At 37.2% G+C, this 22416-nt stretch overlaps 2 protein-coding genes across 3 annotated transcripts in view; one reads left to right on the top strand and one right to left on the bottom strand.

The window, feature by feature from the left end:
• Window positions 1-215: 215 nt before the first annotated feature.
• LOC132019885 (C-type lectin domain family 4 member E-like) lies at window positions 216-6862 on the top strand. 2 transcript variants are annotated; one of them, XM_059403626.1, is made up of 6 exons: window positions 216-375; window positions 1185-1277; window positions 1888-1977; window positions 2688-2839; window positions 3462-3577; window positions 4773-6862. In XM_059403626.1, the coding sequence occupies exons 1-6, from the start codon at window positions 339-341 to the stop codon at window positions 4921-4923; spliced, it is 639 nt and encodes a 212-aa protein (XP_059259609.1). In that variant the 5' UTR covers window positions 216-338; the 3' UTR covers window positions 4924-6862. The 2 variants fall into 2 exon arrangements, with proteins under 2 accessions (XP_059259609.1, XP_059259610.1); XM_059403627.1 differs by lacking the exon at window positions 216-375 and adding an exon at window positions 647-779.
• A 3473-nt stretch (window positions 6863-10335) lies between these two features.
• LOC132019884 (C-type lectin domain family 4 member D-like) overlaps window positions 10336-22416 on the bottom strand; it is a 79516-nt gene continuing 67435 nt past the window's right edge. Inside the window, exons 3-8 of the mRNA XM_059403625.1 lie at window positions 19792-19895; window positions 18151-18240; window positions 14679-14783; window positions 12835-12986; window positions 11017-11129; window positions 10336-10720 (exon numbers count right to left, since the gene is read on the bottom strand). Coding sequence (XP_059259608.1) covers window positions 10576-10720; window positions 11017-11129; window positions 12835-12986; window positions 14679-14783; window positions 18151-18240; window positions 19792-19819 — 633 coding nt within the window. The 5' untranslated portion in view covers window positions 19820-19895 and the 3' untranslated portion in view covers window positions 10336-10575. The remainder of the gene's footprint in view (window positions 10721-11016; window positions 11130-12834; window positions 12987-14678; window positions 14784-18150; window positions 18241-19791; window positions 19896-22416) is intronic.

Below are 22416 nucleotides of genomic sequence, written 5' to 3'. Positions count from 1 at the left end.
CCCACCAAAATAAAACTGTATCTTTAAGCCCCTGATGTGTCCACATGCTCAGCCCAATCTGCTGATACTTAACCACCTCACCATTTCCCCATTTAGTTGTTTCCTAAACTGAGGAGAAAGATGTGTTGCCCAGTAAAGTCCCTTGGCGTCCTTATGCAAGAAAGGAAACCCTGACTAAAACACAAAGCCACAGAACACGTTGATATTATGATGTCTTAGGGTCACACTTCCTAAAAAAAACAGAAAAAGAATCATTTTTCTTGAACCTTACCAACAAAATACTCCTGGATTCAGAAACTGACAGAGGAGAAAAAGAGAGAGGGAAAGAGAGAGAGAGAATGAATCCGTCCCAACCATCTACATCACAAGGCCCAGGTAAAATTTGCAACTCTCCCTTTCTCTCAGAGATCTGTCTTTTGGGAAGAGGTGATAAGTATTTTGAGGGAAGGGACAATAGAAAAGTCTCCACTAGAACAAAAGAAGGGAGACAGAGACAGAATGCAAGAGAGGAAGCTGAGGGAGGCAGTGGTTAGGGACCGTATGTTGTACTGAGGATCGCTGGGCTGGATTCCAGGGAGAGCTGCATCAGACCGCTCTGCCCACCCTTTTCCCTGTGTCGTGTTGGGCAAGGCATCTCACTTCTCTAGAACCCACTTTCCCTGTCTGTAAAATGTGTGTCTGGAGGGAGGCGGAGAGGAGCTACTAGAGGTTGGGCCGCGTTTTATCTGGTCTGATTGACAGAGAGCTTAGGAAATAAGACACCAAAAAGAGGAGAGCAGGTGAGAGATGAGAAAAACAGAGAGGATAAGAGGGAGAAATGGGAAAGACAAAAATAGGAAAAGAAGGGGAAAAAATCTGGGAAACTTAAGAAGGAAAAATTGCCCATCTCAGTTCACGAATCTTAAGATTAGCAATTCTAGGGGTTCTGAAAGATGGTTTCCAGACCAATAGCAGCCTCTGGGAACTTACTGGCTCAGTACCAAGTCTCATGAAACATTAACTCTAGAGGTGAAGTGCTTTCCTCTGTGTTTCAACACATCTTCCAAATGATTCTGATACATGCTGACGTTCGAAACTTACTCCATATAGAACAGTGCGAGTGGAAGGAACTACGTGGTTGGGTAAGAATCTCTTTTGTAACGTGCTAGGGAAGTTTGACTATGTTTGCATATTTCTTTCTACAGAGAAAAGACGCTTGTCTTCCCAAGTTCTCTTATGGACTGTTGCTGGGGTCTCCATGCTACTGCTCAGCGCCTGTTTTATCACCAGATGTGTTGGTGAGTTCGAAAGGTCAAGTTCAATCTCCCTGGTGAATATTAGGGGTAAAATCTTTCTGGTCGCCTTTGGGTTCTCTTCCCCCTCAAAAGGTATTTCTGTTCCACTTTCTTCCCTATTTATCTCCAGGTTATTGCTCAACTAGAACAGAATAGTTACCACCTTTCAGTGACCTCTGACACATTTTTCATGATAGACATTTTCCATCTCCTTGACGGCTTTATGTCCTTCCCTTTGCATTCATATCATTAGGGTAAACTTCTCTATGGGACCCTAACCAGAAGCATGATAAAATCGCTTTTTGGAAGAAGGGTAGGGGGGGTTGGCATAGAGAGACTAAATAAAGATGCATTTGTTTTCTCTGGGCCTTTGGACCCGAGATACAATACATTCACCTTCATAAATCAGGAAAATCATGAAATGTGAATTCCCTCTTCTTTCTTTGAGTAGGTAAATCTTATTGTCTCTCTGTGTAGAAGGACAAATAGGAAAAAAGAAAAGAGAAAAGAAAAAGAAACCATGATAATTATTGGTACTTTCATTATTAATACAAAAATGATAAAAAATTTTTTTCAAGATTAATGGACATTAACTCTGCACCTTTCCTTACAGTGACATATCGTGTCCTTCAACTCTGCGATGAGAATAAGTTCCAGCTACATGAGGCATTCATGGACTTCTCCTGCTCCAGTGATGGATTGGGTATGATAGTCCTCAAACTTGAAGATCAACATTTATATATTGACACTTTTTTAAAAGATTTTATTCATTTATTTCAGAGAGAGACAGAGAGTGCAAGCATGAACATCAGGGAGGGGCAGAAGGAGAAATAGACTCACCCCTGAGCAGAGAGCCTGATGTGGGGCTCAATCTGGAAACCTGGGCTCATGACCTGAGCCAAAGGCAGACGCAAATCGACTGAACCACCCAGGGGCCCCTATATCGACACTTTTTTTTTTTTTTTTTTTTTTGCTTCTAGACTGATTTGGGGACAAGTAAAGTAATTGGATGTTGTTCTGTTTTTCAAAAAAAAATGTAAAATCTTGCCTGTTCTGTATGAGAATGCTGAGGAATTGGTAAGAAGACAGTTCTAGAACTTCAGAAATGCAATTAGCATCGAGACAGGAAATCTTGGGGACGTTATAGAAAACTTTTAGAATAAATCTGAGGTATGTCTCAACAGAACCTAGAAAAGGAAGATAATTGTCTCCAGGAATGCATTTTCTTTTCCTCACTTTCTTCCAAATGAGGTGAAGGAGAAAAAAATATATATAGATGAGGGAATTTGCAAATACTTCAGAAATTTACTCCCTATAATGCTCTTACATATACAGTCTTATTCCAAGTCTTACCAAAATGCTACATGACGCTCCTCCAGGCTAGAGCATTCATGGAAACTTCTCTCCTCCTAGGTTCAGTCAAGAATTGCTGTCCATCGAATTGGGTACATTTTCAATCTAGCTGCTACTTCTTTTCTACTAACACCATGTCCTGGGCATCGAGTTTAAAAAACTGCTCCAACATGGGTGCTCATCTTGTTGTTATCAACACGCGGGAGGAACAGGTAGTTGGAGTGCAGCCTCCTCCAATGTCTGTGCGACCTTCTTCTTAGCATCTATCCCCTTCTCCATATGTGCATACAGCATTGGGCCACAGCTACTATTTGTTGAATGAATGTACTGAAATGCATGCCATTTCTACTATTTCTGTAATCGATACTTACCCTATTTTCATCACGAGAAGAGGCTAAAGCGAAGGGATTTCTATGTTCTGTTTCTTGATTAGGAGGTTGGGGGGGGGGGCTGGGAATTCATTTTAGAATGGCCATTACATTGATGAGCATATCATATGATTATGTCAGATATGTCAAAGGTATGACCACTATCCTTATGCTGTGATTAATAATGTTTCGTGCTGGATATATACAGTAGATTTTGCTACAAATAACAGTAGATAAACTTGAAATTAGTTATTGAGAACCTCCTTCTCTGTTAAAGATTTGATTCTATGGTATGCATATTTTTACCAAATTAAAAAGAAAATCCTCTATGATCTTACAATTTCAGAGACACTTATCATCTTTAGTCTTTGTCCTACTTTATTTCTCTTAAGAACAATTACCTTCAACATTTGTTCAAAATTGAAATAATTGGTCTATTTTTTTTTTTATTGTGTTGCTTCCATAGGAATTCCTTTTCTTTGCGAAACCTAAAAGGAGAGAGTTCTATATTGGACTGACAGACCAGGTGAACGAGGGTCAGTGGCAATGGGTAGATGGAACACCTTTCTCAGAATCTCTCAGGTAATTTCCTTCTTGCAGGAGAATTTTAACACTGTGTCAAATCAAAGTTAGACCATTGCTGCAGGGAGTTCACAGAACCTCCTCCTGTTCCACAAGATATCTTCGGGTCAAGCCTTCATAATACGATTTGCAAGAAGATAGACGAAGGAAGCATGAGGATCTAGTGCCCCCATTTCCTGAGACTATCTGAATACAGGGGAAGTAACAGTTGAAAAAGAGAGGGTTAGAATTAAAGACTAATTCATTGGAAATGCAGCAGAGACAGAGTGAAATTCAGAGTCTTATGCCCCCAAACTAGTAAATGAGATAAAAATAATGATTTGAGAAAGTGGAGTTATGGAGTGAGAGCATGGAACCCCCTTGTTAATGTCCCTTTTCTTTTTAATAATGACCTTACTTCGTTACTGCATGGCACTTAGGAGTTTTCAAAGTTTTTATCTCATTCGTTATTTCATTTTACCTAAATTACACCTTTCTGGTATACATGGATATAATTAATCTTTACTTAGCATTTGAGGAAACTAAAGGTCAGGAAGGTTAAGGTCCATTCTAAGAGTACAGCCCAGATGCCCTGAGACTTGAGAAATTCGCTTCACTACAGCACAATACCACCACTGAAGTATGTACCTACGTGAATACAGACTCAGTATGGAATAAAGGGAACCAAAGGTAAGATGAGATATGAGTGTGAAGGAAACAAATCCATGAGAATATCAGAGCTTCGAAGAATATCAATAGCCACTCGTTATGGGTCGACAACCATGAGGGAGCATGACAGAATAGAAAATCAGGAGTATCCAGTTCAGCTTCATTCCTCATAAACTCTATGACTTAGACAAATGGTTTAGCTTTCCTGGGATTCATTTTGCTTATCAACAAAATGGAGATTATAGGGACACCTGGATGGCTCAGTTGGTTAAGTGTCTGCCTTCAGCTCTGGTCATGATCTTGGGGTCCTGGGGTCAGGTCTGCTTCTCCCTCTCCCTCTGCCTCTCCCCCTGCATGTGCACTTTCTCTGTCTCTGTCCAATAAATAAATAAATAATTTTTTAAATTAAAAAATAAAATGGAGATTACAATGCCTAACAAAAGTGTTGTGAAGTGATACAACACAAGTGTCATTTGCCTAGCATAGTAGGTCACTTGGCTTCTTGTAGCTGGGATTTTAAATCTCCTGCATGATTATTCTCGTTCAGCTTCTGGGATGTCGGGGAGCCCAATAATTTAGTGACAGTGGAGGACTGTGCCACCATCCGAGACTCTTCAAATCCCAGGAAAAATTGGAATGATGTGCCCTGTTTCTTCAGTATTTTTTGGATTTGTGAAATGCCAGAAATAAATGTCTAAAGCAACAGAAAAATTCTCTAAGAGCAGAAAGCACAACTTAAATGCATAAATATGGAGGCACAAGAGCATGAACATAGCTCCAACCAGAGAGAAGTGTGTGCGGCACTTAATGAGGACTCCTTAGGGACATTGGGAGGACTTCGTTGCTTTTGCTACCAATAAAAATGAGTCATTTTGAATGTTATAATTTGTGACGCTAATTGACGTGCATGTTTCTCCAAATTAGTCTCAGGACTTCTCAAAATTTACCAAGCAATTCTAGAACAAATGTCAGGAAAAGTATGCTCCTTTGGGCACATTTGCTTCATTTGTGAAGACTGATGGGAAAATATGGGACATTGAGCAAGTACAGAGCCCAGCAAGAAGAGGATTTTCAAAGTGACTTTGAAGCCCCTGAATTCAGGCTCTGGTCAATTTTTCTTTCTGGCTCCTGATAAGTCTATATTCTCTTCTCAACTGCATACCATTTTTACCTCTGCCCAAGCAAGTAGCTTCACTATGTTCTCCGTACAATGAGTAAGAAACTCCCTCAAGTCATGAAGCTTATCCCTGCTTCAAAGACATGTGGACTTCCCAGGTAATGGCCTTGACTATGCCTCGCTAGGAAAAGGCCATGCTGAGCTTCGGCTCCAAACAGACTATGATTCAGAAAAGAACTCCCTTTTCTCTTTCTTCTCTTCCACCGAATAACTGAATCTCACCTCAGTTTGTGGCTCTTGCTCATCTAGGGTCCAACATCAAATTGTTTGAAGAGAACATTCAGCTTGACAATCTCCTATCTCAAGCCTATCCACTACTAGCATATTTTTTTCAGTACTGAGAAGGTTATTCAAGAATATTTAAATAACACAGTACCTTTAATAACCATGTTTCTTGCACACAGCACCATAAAAAGACCCTCAAAATTCATAATGAATGTGTAATCATGAAATGGGAAAATTCAACTATGTAAGTGAATATAATATATTATCTTTCCTTAAAAATGTTTATTCTTCTTAGGTATAAGGGACCATGTGTGGTTTTTGAAACCAATATGCCTTTAAATCTAAAGTCATTTGACCTAAAAGTAATCCAGTACATATACTTTCTAGTTTCCTTTTTTCAAATTATAAACATCAATGAGAGACATATGGAAATACTTTTATTCACCATTGTTTCTTTGTGGTTGGCTATAATTTGTTATTTTAAATTTTATTTCAGGGGCACCTGGGTGGCTTAGTGGGTTAGGCCTCTGTCTTTGGCTCGGGTCATGATCTCAGGGTCCTGGGATCGAGCCCCGCATTAGGCTCTCTGCTCAGCGGGGTGCTGGCTTCCCCCTCTCCCTTTGCCTGCCTCTCTGCCTACTTGTGATCTCTTTCTCTCTGTCAAATAAATAAATATATAAAATCTTTAAACTTTATTTCAATATTGAAAAATATATGAAAGTATTAGTATACTTTATTCACCATATATTTATAATTTGTTATGCAATTAACTTTGTCTTCAAAGTTTGGCAAGAAAAGAAACAATCACTCAGGGTTTACTGATTAAAGATCAACAGAAACCAAGTTATTTATATTGAAAATTCTGAGGGGTACATCATCTGGTTGATTCTATTTTAAAATATATTTTTACAATAGGGCCTACAAAAATATTCAGGCACCATAAAAGCCAGAAATTTCCAAAAAATAAAAGAGTAAGCAATCATCTGTAGTCCCAAGACCATATTCCCAAAGTAAATCACTGTTAAGATGTAAATATTGCCATGTGGGCCTCTAAATATTTTAAAGAAAAATCATTCTAATACATTTGGTGAAAATAATACACACTCATTATCAAAAATTTTTACTCATGTTATCATGAATATGTAAATGTTATCACAGCTGAATCTTGTACTGTATCATGATTATGTATTATATTACATACTTTCTTAAATACATTTTGCTTTTTGTATAGCTAATATTGGCAATATTTTTTATATATCTAGTTTTCTATGTACTGATTAATAATGCATCCTTTAACTACCCAGAATTGTATATCACCTCTCAATGCATTCAGATACATTCTATCAGTCCCATATTTTTAAGAGGAAAAGAACTCCTCTTGGAACTGTCTTTCTTTTCTGATCTGAACTGGAATTGTTCTTATGGTTTCTTTCATAGCCATTATTTTGTTGATTTTTATTATACAAAGGAAATATTTTATCACTTAAAGGTTATTTCAGATTATGATATGCCAATATAATGAAACACTATTTAGTTATTTGGAACAAGGTATAAAACGTTTCCCAAACTATATTTTTAAGTAAAAAATGCAAGATGATTACCTAAAACCACAAATAATCTGATTAAAAAATAAGCAGAAGACATGAACAGACATTACTCCAAAGAAGAAAAAATCTTTTCATGAGTCTATGAAAGATGCTCAACATCATTCATCATCGGGGGAAAACAAATCAAAACCACAATGAGATATCACCTCACACCAGTCAGAATGGCTAAAATCAAAAACACAAAAAACAACAAGTGTTGGCAAGGATGTGAAGAAGATTGTAGGTGAGAATGCAAGTTGGTGCAGCCACTGTGGAAAACAGTATGGAGGTTCCTCAAAAAAATAAAAATAGAACTGCCATACTATCATACTACTGGGTGTTTACCCAAAGAATATAAAAACATTAATTCAGAGGGATACATGCACCTCTATGTTTATTGCAGCATTATCTATAGTAGCCTAACTATGGAAGCAGCCCAAATGTACATCAACTAATGAATAGATAAAGGAGAGTGATATACACATCACACACAACAGAATTATACACACACAACATTATAGTGTGTGTGTGTGTATATATATATACACACACACATATGTATGTATATATATATACACACACACACATACACATACACACACACACTCAAGAGAATATTACTTGGGTGAAATCTTGCCATTTGCACAAGAGTGTTATTATGCTAAATGAAATAGAGGAAGACAAATACCACATGATTTCACATATGTGGAATTTAAGAAACAAAACAAATGAGCAAAGGAAAAAACGAGAGAGACAAACCAAGAAACAGACTTAATTATAGAGAACAAACTGGTGGTTACCAGAGGAGAGATGGTAGGGAAAGGGGGAAAGAAGAGGTGGGGATCAAAGAGAGTACCCTGATCATGATGAAAAACAGACAGGAATCCATCAGAATCCTCGAGGAGAACATAGGCAGTAATCTCTTCGATATCAGCCACAGCAACTTCTTTCAAGATATGTCTCCAAAGGCAAAGGAAACAAAAGCAAAGATGAACTTTTGGGACTTCATCAAAATCAAAAGCTTCTGCACAGCCAAGGAAACAGTCAACAAAACAAAAAGGCAACCCACGGAATGGGAGAAGATATTTGCAAATGACAGTACAGACAAAAGGTTGATATCCAGGATCTATAATGAACTCCTCAAACTCAACACACACAAAACAGACAATCATATCAAAAAATGGGCAGAAGATATGAGCAGACACTTCTCCAATGAAGACATACAAATGGCTATCAGACACATGAAAAAATGTTTATCATCACTAGCCGTCAGGGAGATTCAAATTAAAACCACATTGAGATATCACCTTACACCAGTTAGAATGGCCAAAATTAGCAAGACAGGAAACAACATGTATTGGAGGAGATGTGGAGAAAGGGGAACCCTCTTACACTGTTTGTGGGAATGCAAGTTGGTGCAGCCACTTTGGAGAACAGTGTGGAGATTCCTCAAGAAATTAAAAATAGAACTTCCTTATGACCCTGCCATTGCACTCCTGGGTATTTACCCCAAAGATACAGATGCAGTGAAAAGAAGGGCCATCTGTACCCCAATGTTTATAGCAGCAATGGCCACGGTCGCCAAACTGTGGAAAGAACCAAGATGCCCTTCAACGGACGAATGGATAAGGAAGATGTGGTCCATATACACTATGGAGTATTATGCCTCCATTAGAAAGGACGAATACCCAACTTCTGTAGCAACATGGACAGGACTGGAAGAGATTATGCTAAGTGAAATAAGTCAAGCAGAGAGAGTCAATTATCATATGGTTTCACTTATTTGTGGAGCATAACAAATAGCACGGAGGAAAAGGGGAGTTAGAGAGGAGAAGGGAGTTGGGGGAAATTGGAAGGGGAGGTGAACCATGAGAGACTATGGACTCTGAAAAACAATCTAAGGGTTTTGAAGGGGCGGGGGGTGGGAGTTCGGGGTACCAGGTGGTGGGTATTATAGAAGGCACGGATTGCATGGAGCACTGGGTGTGGTGCAAAAATAATGAATGCTGTTATGCTGAAAATAAAAAATAAATTAAAAAAAAAAACCAAACAGACAAAACCCCTGAGATTCATGGGAGAAAAAAAAATTGTCAGACATTTAAGATGCTATAGATAATGTTTCCACTAGTGTTAGAAAAAAAATGGGATGTATATGTATATACATTTATATAACACATATTTAAGCATATACAGAAATATGTATAAAAAACTGACAATCATAGTTTCTCTGAAGAGGCATTTAAGGGACTGGAGTTCAAAGTGGAAGATTTAATTCGTACTTTCATTTATAATTTTCTGGTTTGCCTTTTTAACATATACATATCATACTTTTTCAATGACAAAACAAGTGTTTAAATTTTTTTTAATTTTTTTAATTTCTTTTCAGCATAACAGAATTCATTGTTTTTGCATCATACCCAGTGCTCCATGCAATACAGGCCCTCCTTAATACCCATCCCCTGGCTCCCCCAATCTCCCACCCCCCACAGTGTTTAAATTTTTTTAAGTGTTTCAAACTTCTAGGACTACCACAGTGTCCTAATAAATTTTGCAGTTATTTTTATGAAATGACTATCAGCTGTCTTAAAGACAGTATGAAGAATAGGAGAAGTGCCATGAGAGGTGGGGACAGACTGAAAGGGGCTGAGGGGAGAAACAGGGGGACCATTCAGAAGGCTATTGCAATAACCCAGGTAAGAAAGGTGGTCTGTGGTGGTCACCAAAGAGGTAGTGAAAAATAATCAGACTGTAAGAAATAGATTAGGGAGCATCTGGGTGGCTCAGTCAGTTAAGCAACTGACTCTTGATTTCAACTTAGGTCATGATCTCAGGGTTGTGAGATTGAACCCCATGTTGGGCCCCACATCAGGCTCTGTGCTTAGTGGGGAATCTGCTTGAGATTCTCTCTCTCCCTCTCTCAAATAAATACATAAATCTTTTTAAAAATTTAAAGAGTTTGTTGTAACTGGGGCCAAAATAATGGCATTCCACTACCAGTTGGAATACCCCACACTGTAAAAATCTGAGCAGAGGAAAGCAATGACTAAGAGATGGCATCATCTTGAGCCATTCTGGTTGATATGTCATCAGTGCACACCAACTGAAAAGAAACTACTCTGATATACTATCAAGAAAGCAATGTTAATGAAAATGGATTCTCACACAAAAGATGACTCTGCCACCATACCACACAAAAACATAGTATCTTGAATGAATAGAACAAAAATAAATAAAGCCATCATAACTGAAATTTTTCTATTTTCTCAGCAGGTTTTCTCTGTTCCAATGGTGCAGGTACATTCTTCCTTAGTCTAATTGGTTCTTCTTTTCTGTCCCCATCGCAAGGACTTCTTTGGAGGTTTCTAGTTGAATGCTGCTCCAGGTAATTTACAAATACTTTTTGTCTCAAAGTTACAAGGAGAATCATTCCCTGTCCATTTGTCTTGGACATTAACAAGGACAATACAATTTTCTTCCTGATTTTTGGGTTCACCCTCATGCCATAATCTGAAATGAAAGAAAAAAATATATATATTTATATTTGTATTTGTATTTATATTTATATTTATATTATTTGTGTGTGTGTGTGTAGGTCAGGGGACATGCAGGGAAAATGTCTTTGGTGAAAAATACGGAGTGCACTAATAGAAGTATCATAGTATATTAGTATGGGGTTACTCAACACATAGTACTCTATTCTGAGTAAGCATTCCTATATCAGTATACTGCAGTCCAAATGAATTCTGCTTGCTATCTTCCCAGCTTTGCCTATAAAGCTCTTACACCCCAGTCGACATACTCACAAATTATGTGGGTTAAATGCTGTCTTGTTCACCAAGGATTGGCCTCCATGATTCTCATCTATAAATCCCAGGAAATATGAAAATCGTCTATCCAAAAATTGAGAAATAAAGTTCTGCATAAAAATATAAATTTTGTATAATTACATAAAAATTTTATAAAAATTATAATTTTTATAAGTATATTTGCATTTATCATTTGATAGCTATTATGTTAGGTAACATAACAGCTAACATAATAACATTATGTTATGTTAGGAAATAATATTATGTTATGTTAGGAAAAGCTATTAGGAAAAGAGAGAAATGGTCAGATGGATTATTAGCTAAGCACAAAAGCAGTGTTATCAGACAAATGTGCTTTCAAATCCTGCCTCTGCCATTTATCGTGTAATGTAGTAAGTGCTCTAATCTCACCAAACCCAAAATTTCTCATCTCCAAAAGGACCACTCTACTACTGCAGTTACTGTGATGAGTAAGTGAGATCACACTTGCAAATCACTTAGCACAATGTTTAATAGGAACAAATTTTTTAAAAATTTCATTTTTAAAATTGCCTTCTTTATGCATGTGTGTATTAAATTAAGTTCCATTTTATTCAAAGAGTTGGTGAACCTACAGATTGCAAAGCCATGGTGACAGAATCCTCTGGGAAACCTCCCTAAGAAAAGAGTAGAATATGAGTTACATATATACTATATATATATATATACATATAGTGTGTGTGTATGTATATGTATGTATGTATATATATATATATAGAAGTATATTACAAGAGGAAATTTGTTTTAAGAAGTGCTTTAAAAAGGGGCGCCTGGGTGGCTCAATGGGTTAGAGCCTCTGCCTTCAGCTCAGGTCATGATCCCTGGGTCCTGAGATCAAGCCCCACATCGGGCTCTCTGTTCAGCGGGGAGCCTGCTTCTCCCTCTCTCTGCCTGCCTCTCGACCTACTTGTGATCCCTGTCTGTCAAATAAAAAAAATAAATAAAATCTTTTTAAAAAGTGCTTTTATTTTTTTTTAATATTTTTACTTATTTATTTGACAGAGAAAGAGAGAGAGATCACAAGAAGGCAGAGAGGCGGCGGGGGTGGGGGGGGGAAGCAGGCTCCCTGCTGAGCAGAGAGCCCGATGCGGGGCTCGAACCCAGGACCCTGGGATCATGACCTGAGCTGAAGGCAACGGCTTTAACCCACTGAGCCACCCAGGCGCCCCTAAAAAGTGCTTTTAAAAAATTTAAAAATTAAAAAAAGAAGTGCTTTAAAGTGCTTTAAAGAACTGAATTAAACTTAAGAATTTTTTTTTACTTAGAGTTAAAACCATGCAACTGAATTGTATTTCTTATGATTTCTTCTGAGAAGCTATTTCAGTCCTGCTTAACCATTCATTTATTCACTCACTCACCAAACATTTATCAAGACCTATCCAGTGTCCCTAGCACTGTGCAGGACTTTGGAGATGCAAAGATTAGGAGAGCACAGCCACAGACCTCTGCAAAGGAGAGTCACTGGCAGACAGGGAGCAGTGAATAGATAATCTCAGTACAGTGTAAGTGCCATGACCACACAGTGCACAAAGTACCACAGGTGTCTCTCCAAATTAGAACAGGGAGGATGGCATAGGGAAGGTGGTCAGGGTAGTTTTCTGGAGGAAATAACATGTGAATCAAATCTGGAAAGACCAAAAGTTGGCCAGATGAAGAAAAATGAGCAAAGAAGATAAAACAGATGAAGCAAAGGCATAGAGGCAGAACAAAGAAATTCCTCTTTCTCTGCAAAGAGATTCAAAGAGCAGAGAGATGGATTTGAGTCTTCCAACATACCAGCTCAGCTTCTGTGCTGATGGTGGCCAGATGAGCCCCCATCCTCATGCAGTTCCTTTCGCTCTTATCCCATGTCTTATTGTCATTAAGAGGAAAATAGCAGTTGGACTGGAATGCTCTCCAGCCAAAAGGACAGCAATTCCAGGTGGTCCCTCATGAGAAAATTGAAATGAGAATCAGTTGCAAAGGAGTATTTTATCTCTAAGAGATTGCATAGTTATTCCAGTTAATATTTTTTGGAAATAATACCAAGATTACCAATATCATTTTGTTCCCCCTTTAAAAAAGCCTAAAAATTGCATTTCTAAATATTTCTGAGCAAAAGTATCTGAATCATGTAGTGACTTATATGGAAATTACAAGATATTCTCTTAGAAGACAACATCATTTTTCAATGTCCCTACATGTATTTACTTCTATTTTTGAAGTGCTTCTAGAATAAAGCCTTTTGCAGGTAATTCTATCTAAAGAGGGTAGAGAACCTACTAGAACTCTCAAGCATTTGCCCATCCTCCCAAAGGATGAAGGATTTTACAGATTCCAGCAAAATATAAGAGACAAAGTCACTTTGGAAAAGCTGTATATTCTAGGAGGGAAGTCTTTAAGATATGCCTAAATCAAAAGAAAATGGAATTAAACTAATGTTATGTTTTGGGTGCCAGAAATGGATCCTAAATGTGTTGTTATATTCTCCAGTTATTCAACTAATTACAGACATGAGAAATCTATTTCTATTTATTGATGTTTACTCTTGTACCAGATACTCCTGTTGTTTTAATCTCTCCTCATTTACTACTGGTTACTTTAAATTGGACTATGAATCTGAATGGAAATGGAAGTAAGACAAAACAAAGAGGCAACCCATGGAATGGGAGAAGATATTTGCGAATGACACTACAGACAAAGGGCTGATATCCAAGGTCTATAAAGAACTCCTCAAACTCAACACTCAAAAAATAGATAATCACGTCAAAAAATGAACTTCTCCAAAGACACATGAAAAAAATGTTCACCATCATTAGCCACCAGGGAAATTCAAATCAAGACCACATTGAGATACCACCTTACACAGTTAGAATGGCCAAAATTAACAAGACAGGAAACAACATGTGTTGGAGAGGATGTGGAGAAAGGGGAACCCTCTTACACTATTGGTGGGAATGCAAGTTGGTGCAGCCACTTTGGAAAACAGTGTGGAGATTCCTCAGGAAATTAAAAATAGAACTTCCCTATGACCCTGCAATTGCACTACTGGGTATTCACCCCAAAGATACAGATGTAGTGAAAAGAAGGGCCATCTGTACCCCCATGTTCATAGCAGCAATGGCCACAATCGCCAAATCATGGAAAGAGCCAAAATGCTCTTTAACAGATGAATGGATAAAGAAGATATGGTCCATATATATAATGGAATATTAAGCCTGCATCAGAAAGGATGAATACCCAACCTTTGTATTAACATGGACGGGAATGGAAGAGATTATGCTGAGTGAAATAAGTCAAGCAGAGAGAGTCAATTATCATATGGTTTTATTTACTTGTGGAGCATAAGGAATAACATGGAGATTAGGAGAAGGAAAGGATAAGTGAATTGGGGAAAATCAGAGGGGGAGATGAACCATGAGAAACTGTGGACTCTGAGAAACAAACTGAGGGTTTTAGAGGGGGGTTAGGTGAGCCTGTTTGTGGGTATTAAGGAGGGCCCATATTGCATGGGGCACTGGGTGTGGTGCATAAACAATGACTCTTGGAACACTGAAAAAATAAAATAAAATGAAATGTTAATTTAAAAAGAAAGGAAATGGAAGTAAGAAAGAAATTCTCCTATGCTCTTTTCTATCTACCTTTCAATTTTGATTTCTCTCTGGTGCATGTCAGCTTCTTGTAGTACTCTGGTAACTTGAACACTCTTGCTTCTCTCCTGCAGCGTAGAATGGTGTGATGAGTTACTGTCAAAGGGGAAAAGAGTTAGTTTTCTTTCCCTATATAATCATTTACTTAGGGAAATGGGAGCTGGTCACTCTGGTCCCTTTCTTCTCCTAAGAGTTAAGGTAACTAACCCTTATTCTTATTACCCAGTTCTTCTTTTCCAGTCCCAGGTGAATAGGTTGAAATGAATTGTCAAAAATTAATATTTTATTATCGTTATCCATTTTGTGGTTTATGGGAGTAGTTCTGCAAACCTTTAGGTGTATATGCTTTTAAGCATATTTTTCTATCAGAATCTGTTTTAGAGTGGAGATTTTTAGAAAATACTGGGATAGTTCTGCCAAGTATTATCATATCAGCCAGATACATTCACTTATCTTTTAAATATTTTTACTTTGAGGGAAACCTGGGTGGCTCAGTTGGTTGAGCATCTAACTCTTGATTTTGGCTCAGGTCATAGTCTCAGGGTTGTGAAATCAAACCCCATATTGGGCTCTGTGCTGTGCATGGAGCCTGTTTAAGATACTCTCTCTCTCTCTCTCTCTCTCTCCCACCGCCCCTTGCCCATCCCATTCACATACTCGCTCTCCCTTTCTCTCTTCCCAAAATAAATAAATAATAAATAAATAAATAAATATTTTTACTTTGAAACATAATCAAGTGCAAAGAAGTGAAAAACACAAATGTACAGTTTATCAAATTATTATAAAGTGAGCACTCCAGGTAACAACAATCTGGCTTAAGCAACATAACATTGCCAACACCTCAGGTGGCCTTCACATCCCAAATACAACCCACTTCCTCTTTCTTAAAGGTAACTATACCATGGTTTTTAAACCAATCATTTTGTGCTTTGCTTCAAATTTTACCCCTTGATAACATATCCCTAAACCCTACAGATCAGATTCACCTGCTTTTGAACATTATATAAATAAAATGATAAAATATGCATTCTTTTGGTTCTGTCTTTTGCTCAGTGTTATTTCTGAAATTTATTTTTATTGTTACATACAACTATAATCCATTCATTTTCATTACTATAATGTGATCTACTGTCTTAATGCACTAAAACGTATAGCCTTCTTCTGGTAGACATTTGCTTTGCTTCCAGCGTTTGAGTATTATGAATGATACCATTCTAAGCATTTTTGACCATGCATCCTAGAGCACATGAGCATGCATTTCTGTAGGCTATATTCCTAGGAGTGGAATTGCTGGTAATAGAATACGCATATTGCCAACTATGATAGTCGCAAAGTTTCCCAAAGTGGTTGTACTGCTCTATGCTCCCAGAAGCAGCAGTTCATTGGAGTTTCAGTTGCTCCACATCATCATCAATACTTAGTAGCACTAGAATTTTTAATTATTGCCATCCTGGTATGTTTGCAACGGTATCTCATTTTGTGAGTTGAATTTTCATTTCCCTGAAAACTAATGAGCTTGACATTTTTTATGTGTTCATTAAACATTTCAATTTTTCTTTTCTATACTGCCTATTCAAAATTTTGCCTATTTTTCTGCTGTATTATCAGGACTTTTTCCTATTGTTTTGAAAGAATTGTTTATATATCCTGTACATTAATTTTTTATCAATTATATGCATTACAAACACCTTCTATGGCTGCTTTCTTGGTATTTTTGTTGTACACTAATTCTTACTTTAATGTAGTATAATTGGTCAATATTTTCTTCACTGGCTAGCACATTTTATGACTTAAGAAATCATTCCCTGACTTGAGGATATGAATATATTCTCCATTTATCTTCTAAAAAGCATTATTGATTTGCTTTTCACATTTGGCCAATAATTCATGTCAGGTTGCTTTTATACATGATATACAGGGGACATATTTCATTTTTTGAATGAGGATAATCAATGGTCTTCATTGATTGAAAAAAATTGTCCTTTCCCTATACCTGCAGTATCCCCTTCTGTTTTATATAAACAGTTCATATATGCAGGATCTGTAACTAAGCTCTCTATTCCTTTCCTCTGATCTATTTGTCTGTACTTGGACCTATACTATATTATTGTAATTATAAGAATTTTATATAAGGTCTTACTACTAGAAAGAACAAGTCTTTCAACTGTTCTTTTCTTTTTTTTTTTTTTTAATTTTTTATTTTTTATAAACATATATTTTTATCCCCAGGGGTACAGGTCTGTGAATCACCAGGTTTACACACTTCACAGCACTCACCAAATCACATACCCTCCCCAATGTCCATAATCCCACCCCCTTCTCCCAAACCCCCTCCCCCCGGCAACCCTCAGTTTGTTTTGTGAGATTAAGAGTCACTTATGGTTTGTCTCCCTCCCAATCCCATCTTGTTTCATTTATTCTTCTTCTACCCACTTAAGCCTCCATGTTGCATCACCACTTCCTCATATCAGGGAGATCATATGATAGTTGTCTTTCTCTGCTTGACTTATTTCGCTAAGCATGATACGCTCTAGTTCCATCCATGTTGTTGCAAATGGCAAGATTTCATTTCTTTTGATGGCTGCATAGTATTCCATTGTGTATATATACCACATCTTCTTGATCCATTCATCTGTTGATGGACATCTAGGTTCTTTCCATAGTTTGGCTATTGTGGACATTGCTGCTATAAACATTCGGGTGCATGTTTCCCTTTGGATCACTACATTTGTATCTTTAGGGTAAATACCCAATAGTGCAATTGCTGGGTCATAGGGCAGTTCTATTTTCAACATTTTGAGGAACCTCCATGCTGTTTTCCAGAGTGGCTGCACCAGCTTGCATTCCCACCAACAGTGTAGGAGGGTTCCCCTTTCTCCGCATCCTCGCCAGCATCTGTCATTTCCTGACTTGTTGATTTTAGCCATTCTGACTGGTGTGAGGTGATATCTCATTGTGGTTTTGATTTGTATTTCCCTGATGCCGAGTGATATGGAGCACTTTTTCATGTGTCTGTTGGCCATCTGGATGTCTTCTTTGCAGAAATGTCTGTTCATGTCTTCTGCCCATTTCTTGATTGGATTATTTGTTCTTTGGGTTCAACTGTTCTTTTCAAAGCCAGACTACAGTCTATCTGAAAGTTGGTTTTTTGCTGGTTATTCTTTACTGATAAGATACAGCCCCTTATAATCTCAAGTCAAAACTAGGGAATGATTTACTTCAGCCACCAACCTTCATAGGTCTAAGAAAGGGTTTAACTTCCAGCTTTCATTCCCTGACATAAGACAGCACCATCAAAGGACAGAAGGTTAAAAATGTAGCTCTGAATTTTAAATTCAAGACCCTGAAAAGCAGTATGGATTGAAATGTTGGGATGGGGAATCAAAATAACAAAAGACTTAGAGGAACTTCATGAATGTTGTTTGGGGAAATTCACAGAGTTCCATTTCTGCTAATAACTTACCCAAACAGTTTGCAATAAAACAAGCACTGAGAACTGAGATGTAAAAAACAGCAATGGCCCAAGGGATCATCTGGGAATGCTGGCCTCTGACTAGGGCAAAAGGAAAGATAAATACATTGTCTTCTCTGCCACAAGAACTGGAAAGATATTCTACTGAGATGCAAGCTAGATATGAGCTCATCCACAATATTTTAGATCTAGAGGAGAGCTTAAAGATTTCCTCCTGAATAAATCAGTTTTAGAATTTACTGATAAAAACATACATACATACATACATACATAAAAATATAACCTTTTTTAATGGAAAGGCTTTTTATAAGACAGAAAACTCAAAGATCATTAAAAAAAGAAAATGGATAATTTGGCTCCATAAAGACTAAAACATCTATATGACACAAATAATGTTAAAACACAAGGGACATATGAAAAAAAATTTTGTCACAATATTAATGTCTAGACTGTATAGAGAATTTCAAAAAGCAACTTAAAAACTGAGCAAAAGTTTGACCAGGAAATTTGCTGAAAATTTAGTTTGCTGAAATTATGAATGATCATTAAACAGAAAAGTATGCTCAAAGAAATGCAAACTAAAATATTATGGTATAATTTTTCACATATGAGATTTTTAAAAGAAAACAGAAAATATATAGTATCAGCAAGACTGAGGAAAAACAAACTCTCTTGGTGTTAGCATATAGTTTATGCTAAACTAAAAATTAGAAAGCTTTTAGACAGACCAAGTTAGCAACACTTATCAACTTCTAAGTGCATCATATTTACCACAACAATATCAGTTCTAGAGCTCTATCATGTAGAAAAATTGAACTTATTTCTATGAAAGGATATTCATTGCAGTACTTGTAGAAATATATAATTTTAAAATTAATAATTAAAATTAAAATAATTAAAATTAATGTTTTACTTCACCTCATCACTCTACCATGGCAAACTTCAATGGGACCACAGTGTACCCTGGTCCTGAAACAGCTTTTTATGTAACAATATGTCTTGGAGACTTTCTCTGTCAATCCTACTAATATATAGGATTATTTGAATCACTATACAGAATTCCATCACAGAGATTCACCATCATTTAGAATGTGTACTATTAGTAATATACAAGCAAGTATTGGTTTCTGGTGTTTTTTTCTGTTTCTAAAAGTACTGCAATGAATATCCTTTCATAGAAATAATAATATTTGTTCTATTCCTCAAAAATATTATTTAATATTCTTGTAATACAAATACATTGTGACCCTTAAGTACAGCATAAAATGGGATAAAGTCAGAGCCTCAGGTAAACTGTGAACCTTAGTTGGTGTGTTTTGTCTATCTTCCTTCCTCCTCCTACCTTTAAAAGAATCTTCCCAAATTGCTCTCTTTCTTTCCATCTTATTTTTCTTTTGCATAATTTATCTCTTGTCTTGGCCCAATGTATGTTTCACAAAGAAGTTTCTCTTACCCAACATACTTGAGTTTATCTATGACCTTTCTCCTCAGCAAAGTCATTGTCATTTCTTCTAACTCCTCCTTATCATCATCTTCAATCTTCAGAACTATAACTACTATTAATTTATATTTTTAAATCTTAGTCATAATTACATTTGCTTCTTTAAAACTGAGAGGAGAGAATGTACTCACGTTTATTTTGAGGTTCTTCTTGACCCATTGTGGGTTAATTCTCTTCCTGTCCAGTGGTTGGGAGAATGAGAAGCCTCTTCTGATTTTGCCCCAAGTGTATATTTCTGTGGGTAAGGAGTATACCCTCAGAAATACTTGAGATTGAACATTAATCTTACTTATTCTGGTAAGAGCAGAAAGTTCTCTACATAAAAGATGAGTCAAAAGAAGAAGTCTTTTCAAAGACAAGTTTCCTTTGATTCACTCTGAGAAACAGAGCAAAGACGAAAGGAAATTGGGAAAGCAACACCCAAAAACAGCCAGTAGAAATTTCCATGAGGTATGTTGAGATCACTAGATTAGTGTGTCATGTGAAATTTCTCAATTTGTTTTTATTCATTCAAACAAAAAGTTTAGCAATGCCCTAAAAGAATAATCACTATGCTTAATAAAAATTTAATACACACTCCATCTTTCTTTCTTTCTTCTTTTTTTTTAGGGAGAGGTGTTATATTTCAAATTACATGTTACATCCTTGAGGTAAATTATGCCTTAAAAATGTCTCTGAACTGAGTAAGTTGTATGCAAGATGACAAAAGATAATGCGAGCAATGAGCTAAAGCTTTTTTTTAAAAAAGATTTTATTAATTTATTTGAAGGAGCACAGAGGGAGAGTGAAAGAGAGAAGGTGGCTCCCTTCTGAGCACAGGGCCCAAGGTGAGGCTCAATCCCAGGACCCTGGGATCATGATCTCAGCCAAAGGCAGACGACTGAGCCAGGCGCCCCTGAACTAAAGCTTTTAATGTACACAATGTATGTATACTGTATGTAAAGACAGGCAAACAAATCAAAATTTGTTTATCACAAATTTTTGTTTTGGGGTTGAGAAAGGGATGGTGGAGCTGTTGATTAAACCCCCAAATCTTCCTAGATGAGAGAAAATACGCTTATAAGGCAATGGAAAAGGAAATGTAACATTCTGTGGTAAAGACATCATCAGGTTCCCTGTCCTCTTTTACAGTGCCATCATGGACTGAATGTTGTGTCCTACAGCCATGTTGGCATTGTAATCTCAAACGTCCCAGCCTCTAGAACTGTGAGATAAAAATTCCTGTTGTTTAAGCCACTAATCTATGGTATTTTGCTACAGCAGCCTGAGATCACAAAAACAAGTATCCAGGGGCGCCTGGGTGGCTCAGTGGGTTAAGCCGCTGCCTTCGGCTCAGGTCATGATCTCGGGGTCCTGGGATCGAGCCCCACATCGGGCTCTCTGCTCAGCAGGGAGCCTGCTTCCCTCTCTCTCTCTCTGCCTGCCTCTCCGTCTACTCGTGATTTCTCTCTGTCAAATAAATAAATAAAATCTTTAAAAAAAAAAAAAAAAAACAAGTATCCAGTAGCTTAGAGATCCTTCTTAAATTCTAGCTTCCAAAATATGGCCCTTCACCTGCCTTCTTCCTTAAGCTACAATATTATTTTAAGTATATATACACTCACACATATGTACACACACATATATATCTGGTGATCTTGAATGAAATACTACTATGTTAAGTTGGAAGTGGGAGGAAGTAAAATTACAGATTTGACAACACATATATTTTTCAACACTGTCACAAACAAAGTATTTCCATAGCAACAATATTACTTACCCACAAACTCTCAAAGTGACTCTAGAAACTACATCTTTTCTAAAGTACTATGTATTCTTTATTAAAAGGATTTAGGAATCTTAGAGGATATATAAATCCCACCTAGAACAGGAAAAAATAAACTACACCTGGCATATTCTGTGTTCCTGGAAAACAAACATGATTTCAAATACATGAGAGAAACTCTGCTCTAGAAAGTTTACTGAGCCAAATGAAAAGATGTGTCTAAGGTGTAGTTAAGACGATAAAAAGACAGGGGTGCCTATCTGGTTCAGCTGGTAATGTATTTGACTCTTGATTTCAGCTTAGTCATGATCTCAAGCTTGTGAGATCAAGCCTGGTGTCAGGTCCAAGCTGGGAGTGGAACCTTCTTAAGATTCTTTCTCTTCCTCTCCCTCTGCCCACCTACCCAACAAGTTGCATGCACACATGTGTGCATGTGCTTTCTCGCTCTCTCTCTAAAAAAAAGAAAAGAAAAAAAATGAAAAAATCTAATTCAAACAAATGAAAATGAAAGCACAACATTTCAAAACTTATGGGAGACTGCAAAGGCAGTTTTTTAAAATATTTTATTTATTTATTTGAGAGAGAGTAAGAGAAAGAGAGCACAGCAGGGGGAGCAGCAGAAGGAGAAGCAGAATCCCCACTGAGCAGGGAACCCAAAGAGGGGCTCAATCCCTGGATCTAGGGATCATGACCTGAGCCAAAAGTAGACACCACCGTCCAGGTGCCCCTAAAGGCAGTTCTAGGAATGAAGTTTATAATGATTCCTGACTACCTCAAGAAACAAAAAGTAGCTTGAAGACCTCAATTTACACCTCATGGAACTAGTAAAAGAACAAATCAAGCCCAATTAGCAGAAAGGAATTAACAAAGACCAGACAAATATATGAAATAAAGACTGAGCAGGGGCACCTTGGGGGACTCAGTTGGTTAAATCTGAAACTTGATCTCAGCTCAAGTCTTGATCTCAGGTTCATGAGTTTGAGCCCCACAT

Source organism: Mustela nigripes, chromosome 6, assembly GCF_022355385.1.
Source record: "Mustela nigripes isolate SB6536 chromosome 6, MUSNIG.SB6536, whole genome shotgun sequence".
Lineage (NCBI taxonomy): Eukaryota > Metazoa > Chordata > Mammalia > Carnivora > Mustelidae > Mustela > Mustela nigripes.
The sequence above is the reverse complement of the archived record's forward strand: the minus strand, read 5'-3'. Positions and strand labels throughout refer to the sequence as shown.